The sequence below is a fragment of the Rhea pennata genome, chromosome 6 (assembly GCF_028389875.1).
Source record: "Rhea pennata isolate bPtePen1 chromosome 6, bPtePen1.pri, whole genome shotgun sequence".
In the NCBI taxonomy this organism is placed as follows: domain Eukaryota; kingdom Metazoa; phylum Chordata; class Aves; order Rheiformes; family Rheidae; genus Rhea; species Rhea pennata.
This window is the reverse complement of record NC_084668.1, coordinates 20,904,171-20,916,629: the sequence shown is the minus strand read 5'-3', so window position 1 is coordinate 20,916,629 and position 12,459 is coordinate 20,904,171. Positions and strand designations below refer to the sequence as shown.

General features: G+C 35.1%; 1 protein-coding gene across 1 annotated transcript in view; it reads left to right on the top strand.

Moving 5' to 3' along the window:
* Positions 1–12,459, top strand: part of LOC134141993 (sodium channel protein type 1 subunit alpha) — a 68,820-nt gene that overhangs the window by 22,711 nt on the left and 33,650 nt on the right. Inside the window, exons 9-17 of the mRNA XM_062578657.1 lie at positions 131–337; positions 877–1,182; positions 1,904–2,284; positions 3,491–3,623; positions 4,441–4,679; positions 7,015–7,188; positions 7,815–8,171; positions 8,893–9,375; positions 11,552–11,669. Of these exons, the coding sequence (XP_062434641.1) occupies positions 131–337; positions 877–1,182; positions 1,904–2,284; positions 3,491–3,623; positions 4,441–4,679; positions 7,015–7,188; positions 7,815–8,171; positions 8,893–9,375; positions 11,552–11,669 (2,398 nt within the window). The remainder of the gene's footprint in view (positions 1–130; positions 338–876; positions 1,183–1,903; positions 2,285–3,490; positions 3,624–4,440; positions 4,680–7,014; positions 7,189–7,814; positions 8,172–8,892; positions 9,376–11,551; positions 11,670–12,459) is intronic.

Below are 12,459 nucleotides of genomic sequence, written 5' to 3'. Positions count from 1 at the left end.
AGGTTAAATCAGTTTATACCAATAACGCAAGAGGCCTAAGACTAAGATCTTTGGTCATCTTAATTTTCGGTATCTGGAAAACGGAACTTTTATTAACCTATTCTTGTTCAAAATGTATTGTTACTTCCAGACTCTACGTGCTGCTGGGAAAACGTACATGATATTTTTTGTTCTGGTAATTTTTCTGGGCTCTTTCTATCTGATCAACTTGATCCTGGCTGTGGTTGCCATGGCCTATGAAGAACAGAATCAAGCAACTTTGGAAGAAGCAGAGCAGAAAGAGGCAGAATTTCAACAGATGTTGGAACAACTGAAAAAGCAACAAGAAGCAGCTCAGGTATAACTTATGCTATAGTAATGCAAAAGCGTATGGAAGTAACTTTTCTAGAGATAGTCAGCCTCCTTAGATTTAGCATGCTTTTTGAAATTTGAGTTGTAAACCCACCTGTTGGTCTTTCAAGGACATTGCTGCAGAGCAATCCAGGCATTACTATGAATAATCCAGGTGTAAGCAAGAAGAATATTCAAAACTCTGAATACATTATTCATGGTGGTTTTTTTCTAGTCTAGTACCAGTAATACGATTCCGCATTCAAAAACTACTTATCCATGATCTGAAATGCTTGCAGTCTGAGAACAAAAATATGATACGAAAGGTAGAATAAGGTTATGACCAAAACATGCACGTATTTAATCAATTAAGTATTAAAAAAGAGAAGAAACTAGGGAGAGGATTCCCTATGGAAAGTCTTAAGGTCCAGAGGTTTTGGACTAAACATTAGTAAGTAAATACATACTAAAAAACATAAGTAAAACTAAAAAATCCCTGATGCCGTGGCTTGCTCAGTGACACAAACGCATTCTGCAACATGGCAGGCAGCAGCAGAGGCAGCAGCGGCAGTAACAGCATCTGCAGAGTCCAGAGAGCCCAGCGTGGGGGAAGGAGCCGGCGGACTCTCAGAAAGTTCTTCAGAGGCATCAAAACTGAGCTCTAAAAGTGCAAAAGAGAGGAGAAATAGAAGGAAGAAAAGAAAACAGAAAGAACAGTCTGGAGGAGAGGAAAAAGACGAAGATGAATTTCACAAGTCTGAATCAGAAGACAGCATCAGAAGGAAAGGTTTCCGATTCTCTATTGAAGGGAATAGACTGACATATGAAAAGAAATACTCTTCTCCACATCAGGTATTGCATTATTTTTAGTGGAAGCACACATTTAAAGCATCATAGGCTGTTACGAAACTGCTTCAGTCTTCCTGGTACAGTAATATGACCCTACTGCCTACAGAAGGGGAAGACTGAGATTTCAGTTAAGCTCATTTATTGTTGTCGGTGCTGGAGAGAAAGTGCTGTAGCTGCTAGGCCATCTTGTAAAAAAGCACAAAGACTGAAATGTAACCTCATAATTCCATTCCTGTAGTAGAATTATTTTAAAATCTTATTAAAATATTCTTCAATTGATTTGGGGGATTTCTTAGAGTGATTGTGTATTATCTATATTCTTTTAAAAATGTATTTTTCCATAACGATATCCTCACATTTTCTTCTTGCTTCAGTAATGTTTGTAAGTTGGCTCAGTATGTGAAGGATGCTATATATATATGAAACTTATGTGCATGTTTAGATTCACGTTTTTGCTTAGTGGGTATTGTGCAACTACTCAGCAACTCCAGCTGACTTTAGGAGCAGGGAGTGCTCAAAATTGTTTTTGTCTTAAGGATCCATGAATAGTGATATTTCTATCTGTAAAATATAAATATAATGAAATACCTACAAAAATCTCACAGCAACATTTAGCTTCTAGAAATAATGGTTTCACTCATACGTGAAAAAAATCTATCTCATCTGAGTAACAATGCTAAGTTTGAAGTTTTCAGCTAATAATTACAAATTTTGTTTGCTGCAGTCCTTGCTGAGTATTCGTGGCTCCCTGTTTTCTCCGAGGCGCAACAGCAGAACAAGTCTTTTCAGCTTCAGAGGTCGAGCAAAGGACATAGGCTCTGAAAATGACTTTGCTGATGATGAGCACAGCACTTTTGAAGACAATGACAGCAGGAGAGATTCTCTCTTTGTGCCACGCAGACATGGCGAACGGCGCAACAGTAACATTAGTCAGGCCAGCAGGTCATCGAGGATGCTGGCGGTGTTTCCAGTGAATGGGAAGATGCACAGCACTGTGGACTGCAATGGAGTGGTTTCTCTGGTTGGTGGACCATCTGCTCCTACATCGCCTGTTGGACAGCTTCTGCCAGAGGTGATAATAGATAAACCAGCTACTGATGACAATGTAAGGAAGTTTTAAATAGTTTAGGCATCGTGGCCTTTTCTCGCTGCACCAGCCAGTGTTTTCTCCAGAATGGAGTCCTTGGGAATGATTCCTGGTTGGCCAAGCTGTGAATGCTCCTGCATCTTGTAAAATCTTAAATAAATAACACAAATAACATAGGTTTGCAATCTAAGCATTTATTTACAAACATTCTCAAAACTAACAAATACAAATTACAGTTTCCAAACAGTAAAATATTAATTTACTTATACACTCACAAAAATATGCTACACTTTACTTTTGTTGCTATAAAGATCTATCTGGCTATGGTCTGCAAAATCAAAGTTACTACACAATTGAAAACAGTATACAAAAATGTTATTGAATAACTGCAATCAATATAACACTGCTGATACCAGTTTATCAAAATTAGCAGTATCAGATAATTTTGATAACATTCTTCTATATCAGCCCCATGAAAATGGAATAAAGTTGTGAGTTCATTTTTACCATTCATTTCTCATTCCTACTTATTTTTCATCCTTTGCTGATGTAGTTCTGTAGTGTAGACAACAAATAGCTCATTGGAAGACTGCATTTATATACACACTTCCAAAAATACAAATGTCTTTGTGAGCATTTGTGCAGCACATATTGCTGTCATTGTATATGCAGGTAGGAGAGAATGTCCTGAAAACAAATTTCTTGGCATAGTTAAAAGTTGTCTACTTACATTACTTTAAAAAAAATACTAGCATGAGGAAGCATGATGAAGTCATACTTTTCTTATTTGTTACAGTGTGCCTGGAGGAAAAGATTGTCAATGATATAAAAAACAAGCTGTTTTCTCAGCAGAAAAAGAAAAAGTCAGTTTGCAAATACTGTATACCCTACTTTGGACTCCGTCACTTTCCATTTGTTTAAGTCATCTTTCATTGGTTAATCTGATGATTGAAGGAAAGAAATGCAAAAATTAAGCAATATCACACTCTAAGTCTTGAAGAGAAATTCCAGCAGGGGACTATTTCCCTTACAACATATATGAGGATATATCTTTTTAAATTTATTTTAAAGATGTTAAAAAGTAAGAAAAGTCTGACACAATAAATAAAAATCGCAGTGCACGAAGCACGTATCCAAGCTAAGACGTTACTAACAGGGTTCTATATATTACTTGCTTCTCTCATTACTCAAACATGGTCTCGTCTGTTACTGTTCTCTGTGTAGGGCACCACAACAGAAACAGAAATGAGAAAGAGAATATCAAACTCTTTTCATGTTTCTATGGACTTTCTAGAAGATCCAGCTTTAAGAGAAAGAGCAATGAGTATCGCTAGCATACTCACAAACACTGTGGAAGGTGTGTACCATGTTTTTTCAATGAACTTCTGTAAATTTGAGTTGAAACTTAAAAACTGACTTAAAATAGATAATTGATATCATCCCATAAACAGCAAATATTTATCAGTAAACCCAAAACTTCATATTCATTGCTGTATTTGCTATATATTAAGTAAGTAAGCATTTGTATCTCGCTATTTTGCTATCATCTATCTCATGCGCACATTAGAACTAGAGAGTTACATTCAAGGATCAGAATTGAATAGAAACTTATACATATTAATTAAAAAACCATATTGTTGGACACAAAATTTGAGCTTGTATAAAACAGTTTTCAAATATATGCAATCATTCTTAAAATACATTTTTAGCAGTTATATTTATTCAGTTACTCTATAAAGAAGTTCTATTCTAGCTGATAAAAATATTTTTTCTTGAAATAGGAGTTAAAAATATATTGAAAATTCATATCTAAACTCCACAAATTTCAAAATAAAAATATTTACATAATGGAACAGCAAGTTGGAGAAACAGACTGAAGTTTAATCAGGGAATAGTAAAATACAAAGTACAAATCAAAACATAAATTGCTACTGACTAGAATAGTGATTGGAATACAAAGAAATTGTGTTTGGCATATAAGCTTTGAAAAAATTAAATATATCTGATAAATATTTTTAAAGGGTTTATAGAAAAGCTCTGTAAGTGTTATAAGGGGCATGCTTATAGAAGATTAATGGGTACCAGTGCAGATTGACAATTTGACTGATATAACCCATATAGGTCTGAGAAAGGTTAGGGCAATCATATACTCACCTGACATGTTTTTCCCCTAGAACTTGAAGAATCAAGACAGAAATGCCCACCGTGCTGGTATAAATTTGCAAATATTTTCTTGATCTGGGACTGCAGTCCACATTGGTTAAAAGTAAAGCATATTGTCAACTTAGTAGTGATGGATCCATTTGTCGATCTCGCCATTACTATTTGCATTGTCTTAAACACACTCTTTATGGCCATGGAGCATTATCCGATGACTGCTGAATTCAATAATGTTCTTTCAGTCGGAAATCTGGTAAGTCTATTTGTTGTCAGGTGACATATTTTTACTTTTCTATGTTTACAATTTTGAAGGAACTATATCTGAAGTAAGTGAAAGCGGAGTTTTAACAACTTTCGACCACCCCTTTAAAAAGTGAATGCATTGCTCTCCAGAAATATCTCTGCCAGAACATTCCTGGAAATTTCACCTTCAGCCCTGGCTCATATAAATTAGGATTCTATAAAATCAATATATGCCAATGCTCTACTAAACCAAATTAAATATTTAAAAAATGGCACCAATGCTACATTAAATCCGTCTTAAATAAAAGTTTATTTATCTAACTACTAAACCAGGCAATGCATTACTTCTATGCAAAGGAGACTGTGAAAATAAATGTAGTGGTGCTTTTTCAATCAGTACATTACAAAGGTGTAAATTATGAATGTGTTTTTAATTGCATTCCTCTTGTTGCTCTGTTTCCTGAGCAAAGGTTTGCAATAGCTTAAAGCTATTTAAAAGCATTCTAGTATTTTCTTCTGTAAATGACTTTTTATGGGGATATGTTGATCATTTCCTCTGTATGCTATATGTAAAACTAAAGAAATATCCTGCAGTACTTCTTCTCTTGGAGTTTGTATATATTTTAGTATCATAAAATTAGTAAGATATCTTTTCCTCATATTGTCAACTCTATTTTCTCACTCTACTTCAAAAAGATAAATTATTAAAGAATTCAGCAGTTAATTTGCTGTAGCTCTGAAGCTTTTGAACTGACAGGTTTGATCATGTAGAAGTATTTGCAGCTGCAGTCCTACTTTGTCTCTTATTTTAAGAATTGACTTCTTATAATGAGATTTTTAATACACATAGTTTTGTAATGAGAAAAAATGTTTAAGATCATGTAAATAAATACCAGACTTACTATGGAGAACTAATAGATAAATGCATAACCTCTTTCCATAAATTTAAAATAAGTGAACCTCTGAATATGTCCTTCCTAGTAAATTTTAAAATCTTCTTTTGTAGTATTTTATAGTTTTGTTTTCCAACCAAAAAAAAATGCCATCTAAACCTTGGTGAATAACATGGGAACATTAGACTGTAAAGAGGGTGGAAGAGAACTAGCTATAATCTCAGCTGTCTTCCAGTCTTAAATTCCCAGACATAAATTCCTTCATAAATTTCTTAATCTGCAGTGGGAAAGCTCTCGGGGTTTTCACATGCCAGTAGTTCCACTCCAGAGCTCCTCTAAGATCTCACTCCTCTTATGCTTAGGAAGCTATTCTCACTTTCAGACTGTATTTCTTCATTCCTGCATCTTACTCCAAATCTGTAACTTAACACAATAAAAACAAAAAATTTTTTTCCCTCTCCAGTGTTCTTATCTGTGATGTATCTAAAAACAGCAGTAAAATCTACCTTGAGCATAGAGGCTGAGCAAGTAGGACTATTCTGGTTTATCTTCTGATTATCTCAGTTAGATTATTCTTGTTACCTGTCCCACTTTCTGTTCAGCTTACTTGAAAATGGGTTATCAAAACTGAAAAATGCATTAGTACTTTCCTATCCTGTGGCAACGTCTAATACTCTTAGGACTTGAAGAGCTTTTTCTCAAAGCTACTCAGGGTCACTATTTTGTTGGCTCTTAAATGTGATTTAAGTATATTGTATCCCATTAAACTATACTGTGTCCCCTGGTAAGAAAGTGTTATGAGTACTACCACTTTCAAAACACATTATTAAATGCTATCTCCTTCCTGACCTTAAAGTTAGTGATCCAGTGTTCACTGCAGTTAGTGGAAACACCCATATGGAAGTTCCTCAGCTTTTGCAAATTATTGTAGCTCGACTGAGCTTCAGCTGGTATAAATAACCTTCCCTATAGAACTGAATGGAATTATGATTGTTCATACCAGAAAAGGAGCTGACACTCAGGAGTCTTAGATTTGGCCTCATTAATGCTTCTGTAGAATGTTAGTATACAAAGAATGATGTCATACCATTTAATTTCTTGGAAAGCACTCTGTTTTATGTTGTGAAAATCAAATTTGAGACATTGTTTGTACAGTTAATGAGAAAGTCCATATCCTGAGAGTTAAAATTGGATTATAAATATTATAAAGCAGAAGTTTATGTAATGTGTTTAGTCTAAAATTTAAACATCTGGAAAAAAATTACTTAGTGTGTATGGCACTTGCTAAGAGAAGGTAAGTATAATAAATCACTACAGTACACAACTATTTTTAAGTATCAATTTTGGAGGACACTTATTGCAGTTATGTTGCTTGAATATAAAAACTAAACAACAGCTAAACTTTTAATGTTACATTTCACACAGAAATAACAAACTGCATTTTGAATTCAGGTCTTCACTGGGATCTTCACAGCAGAAATGTTTCTCAAGATAATTGCAATGGACCCTTATTATTATTTCCAGGAAGGCTGGAATATTTTTGACGGCTTTATTGTAACCCTTAGTTTGGTTGAACTTGGTCTTGCAGATGTGGAAGGACTCTCAGTTCTTCGATCATTCAGACTGGTAAATACACATCAATTGCACTGACTTTTTCAATGGGGCTTCATTACACTAATGATAGTCTACTTGCCATAAAAATTTGCTTGATGCTTGCCATGATACTGATCCTGAAATCTCTTTCACTAGTATATGTCCTTATTACTTGCAGTATCTACTGTCTTCAGTGGGAACTGGTGGAGATCCAGGCAAATGGATAGCGAAGGGTGCCTGGGCCTATTTCCAGTTTATTTGTTGCATTTATACATTAAAACATTCCATGATGTGAAAACAAGAACAGCCACTAGATGTATGCTGCTCTGGATGACAGCACAGGGGTAGATCTGCTCTGCAAATAAACAGAGAGAAGCAGGAGGCCCAGATATTTTGTAAGAGATGAACCCTAGATTTTAAATTCCATTTAGTATGTCTAGTAGATTTGACTTTCAATAAAAATTATGCTTTGAGGACACCAACCTCTAACATCACAAAATTTTGTGACTGGCACTTCTGTCATCATGCTTTTAGATAAGAGGATACCATCTCAACAGTCATACTCTGGTCATACTTTGCAGTAATACATTTCCACAAATTAAAGTTCTTCTGTGTCTTTCTTGCTGTTTGTCCTAACAGTGGTTTTTTTTTTCTTCCAGTTACGTGTTTTCAAATTAGCAAAATCTTGGCCAACTCTAAATATGCTGATAAAAATTATCGGTAACTCTGTGGGAGCTTTAGGAAATTTGACCCTGGTGCTGGCCATCATTGTCTTCATTTTTGCTGTAGTTGGGATGCAGCTGTTTGGGAAAAACTATAAGGAATGTGTCTGCAAAATTGCAAGTGACTGTGTACTTCCACGCTGGCACATGCAAGATTTTTTCCACTCTTTCTTGATCGTATTCCGAGTGCTCTGTGGAGAATGGATAGAGACGATGTGGGACTGCATGGAGGTTGCAGGCCAAGCCATGTGCCTTACTGTCTTCATGATGGTCATGGTGATTGGAAACCTAGTGGTATGTAGCCAAAATATTAACAAAAAATGATTTGGCAACAGAGTGGGCTCAGTGCACTAAGTGTTCTGGCTCTGCTTCAACAAAGCACTTAAGCAGGTAGTTTGAAGCAATGCTTAAAGTTAAACATAAAAGCTTTTTTGAATTGGGAACAAAGTATTCTGCACCTTGCAATGTCAAAATCCACAGACTTAATATAGGAGTGAGCACTTAGTCACATTCTTAATTTGTCTTTTGGCTGTTTGCGAATATTTTGTGCTTCACATAATTTTAGTTTATGAGCTCTTTATAAACCATTTACTGTATTTTTATTATTTATCACATAATTAGTCAACTAAATAATGGTATAATTTCTGCTGTGTGATGGGATATATTAAGCTTTCTGATGATGTTGAATAGCAAAGTTTATCTCTCTTTTTAGATGATAAACTTTTGCACCAAAATACTTGTATACTGTGGGGATTTAAAGACACATTTACAGATATAAAGCAGCTGTAGGATTTTTTTTTTTCAGTACTGAACAGGACCTGCAAAGCAAAACAAAGGCAAAATGGAAACCTGAGATTTCTTGTAGGAAAGCAAAACATACTGAGGATGTTTTTGTCTGGCTTTGGTGATGTATTGGGACTTCAGTCTCAGGTGTTACCTAATACGACAATTTTTTATAAAATAAATATTCTTCATTGTGATAAATTATAGAATGTACCTTTTTATCTTTCTGCAGGTACTGAACCTATTTTTGGCCTTGCTGTTGAGCTCATTTAGTGCAGACAACCTTGCCGTCACGGATGATGATAATGAAATGAACAATCTCCAGATTGCTGTAGCAAGAATGCAGAAGGGCATAGATTATGTGAAAAGAAAAGCACGTGAATTCCTCCAAAAGGCTTTTGTTAAAAAACAAAAAGCATTAGATGAAATCAAACCACTTGAAGATTTGAACAACAAAAATAGCTGTATCTCTAACCATACAAATATGGAAATAAGTAAGGACCATGATTTTATTAAAGATGGGAACGGAACAACTAGTGGCATAGGCACAGGCAGCAGTGTGGAAAAGTACATAATTGACGAAAGTGATTACATGTCGTTCATAAACAACCCAAGCCTCACCGTGACAGTGCCCATTGCTGTGGGTGAATCTGACTTCGAAAATTTAAATACAGAGGAATTTAGTAGTGAATCAGATCTGGAAGAAAGCAAGGAGGTACTTAGATATTTTGTGCAAATATTTTGGTGTGATGTACTGAAGATTTTTCTTTTTTTTTCAGCAGAAGCCAGCATATTCAGTTCTAGAGCATTTGTGATTTTGAAACTGTTTTGTAATGGGCAAAAATAAGTGTATAAAGAAAAGCTTAATTCTAGATAAACAAAAGTATGAGGAGAGGTTAAAAATTACTGTAGTTCCAAGAGCAAATAGGATGCCAGGCAATGAGGGACTGAATCGATAAGAATTATCTGTGATTCTCAGTCATTGCAATAACTGGCAGAGCAGAGCAGTGCATCTTAGCAACATCGTTATTTACCCAGAAACACTTTCCTTTGCCTCCTGTAACAAAGATCCCTTTACGAATGATAAACATCATTCACTGTGAGATTGAGAGAGCACTGGGACAGGTTGCCCAGAGAGGCTGTGGAGTCTCCTTCACTGGAGATCTTCAAGGCCCGCCTGGATGCAACCCTGACTACCATGCTCTAGGTGCCCCTGCTTGAGCAGGGAGGTTGGACTAGATGATCTCCAGAGGTCCCTTCCAACCTTACCGATTCTATGATTCTACCACCCTGAAAATCCCCCTTTATGCCATGTTTTTTGAGAGCAGAGGTAAACTACAAAGCATAGAGTTAGTTTATGTGTTTTAGACTCTGGAATTCTTTTAGATTTTTAAATTGTCAACTCTTCTAGACTGAGAGTCCAAAAAAAGAAGTTTTTGATCATAGACTCTTCCACATTTTTCAAAGCCACTTAGTGGTTAAAACTGAAAATTGTATCAATAGACTAGACCATCTCCTGTTGCTAAGTAAATGTCAAAGCAAGCAATAGATATAAAGTCTTGTTGAAAATTGTGATAAAATATATATATATAGAGAGAGAGAGAGCTTGTAACTTCTTTTAAACAACTTTGTCTCCATGACTGTTTTAACAAAATAATTTATATCAATTTGATGATGATATTTGTAAAACAGCCACACTCTCAGTGATTTCCAGACATTTAACAAATTGAATATCCTGACTTGAAGAACCTGAGATTAGTCCTTAAATTATCACAAAAGAGATTATCCTTAAACTAGCCAGCTTACTTTCTGGTAGTGATCAAATTTCTTGGTGGGATAGCTCATCTTCCTCCTGCCACTGTTGTATTGCTAATAGTAATTCAAATACTTAATTTTAGGCTAACTGAATTCTGTGCTGCTGTCACTTTCGTGTACGTAAGCCCTCTAGCGTTCTTAATAAAAATCCAGTATTAATCCAGGAGCAAGCTTTGGATCTTCACCTGAGAAAGTAGCTTGACCTAATAATTTCAAATATGGCAGCCTTGCAAGTCTTTTACTCAAATTAATGTAGACTAGATCTACAGTACTTCTTTGCCTAGAAAAACAATTATTAAAGAGTCCGCTGCAACGTGGCTTTGCTGAACCTATATTGCAACCAGGTCACAACTGCATGTTACAATTGTTTTAGAATTTTATGGTGGGGATTAGTCTAAAAGCATTAAGTTTTTGAGTTTGATTTGCACCTTCCACTTCCCATTCTTTATGTGTATCATGTTACTAAAAACTTGACAAAATTATAAAATATAATGTTTTATGGGCTCTCATTATTCTATCTCAGCTTCATTGTCAGCTGCTTCCACTTCCTTCTGAGCTAGAATTTCAGCAATTTGAATCTATCCATAGCTGATCTCTAAATTATAGCTTCCTATGCTGATCAGTGCTTTTCCCCCTCATTCCACTGAGCTCCCACCTCATTTATGTTATTATATTAGGCTCTTGCCCACTTTTCAGTGGATTTTACAAATTTCTGTATGTATATTTAGCTTTATTAGTTCTATTCAGTTCAGTCAGATCACTACTTATTGCCACCTGTGGTCATAACCCTTGGCAGGCTTCAGACCATCATTTATACTTTTCAGTTTAAAAATGTCATTTTGTTTGCAGTGTTATCTATCACTGATGCACTTCTTATTGAAAGGTCCCATACAGTGCAGAAGGAAAACAAGAAAATGTACAAATTTTACTTAAGTATGTTTATCAGCTATTCACTTACATTGAATATTAAAACATTAAAAATCAGCAGAATTATTTATTTATTATTTATTCTGAAAAGTACTGTTTTCCTTAAAAATATTTATTGTGTATTTGTGATACTTTTTTTTTCTTTACAGAAGCTAAATTTGTCCAGTTCATCTGAAGGCAGTACAGTTGACATTGGACTTCCTGCAGAAGAGCAACCAGAAGTTGAACCTGAAGAAGCCCAGGAGCCAGAGGCCTGCTTCACAGAAGGTTTTTGGAACAAAAATAATAATACTTATTCATGAAATATAGAATAACATGAATAATCTACTTAAATTAGCTATTAATATTTACATGTTACTTGCTCTTGTGACAATCTTTAAACTATGATCTGTACTTTTAGAGCATTATTTATAATATGAATACTGATAATGATATGATCTTTTAGATAACTATTAAGAAAACATAGTTTATCATAGATTTGTCATTGCTAAAATGACAAGAAATATATTACTCAGTTATGTTTTAGTACCAAATACTATACTACCCGAACTGAGTTACAGTCTAATTAGATAATAAAATAGCACATTTTTTATAGCACTCCTCATAGCCATCACAGTGCTTTGCAAAGTATATGATACTTAAATTGCTGTTGACTGGTAAATAAAAAGTGCAACTGGATGGTCTTGTGCAAAATGCTAAATGAACCTTCTACAAATTGGCAAAAAGAGAAGGAAAAGGCTTTGTGTGCCACTTGAGGGAAAAATAACAGGCATATCTGGTTGACTCACTCATGCTTCCATGCATTGGACTTTCATGCTTCCATCCTTTGGACATTTTACACAACTTGATACAGCAGGAATGTGGTCTTAAACATTATTTGCTAAGTTACTTTATTTTCTTGTGGGAAACATCATGAGTGTGTGTATGTGTGGAAAGGAGGTGGGGAAAGAGGACTAAGTTTACAACAGTAATGTAAGCATACATGCTGGGTTTAGTACCTATAATCGAAATTTAGATGCTGAAAATGCAGGTAGGCTGGATGATGCCTTGACTCAAA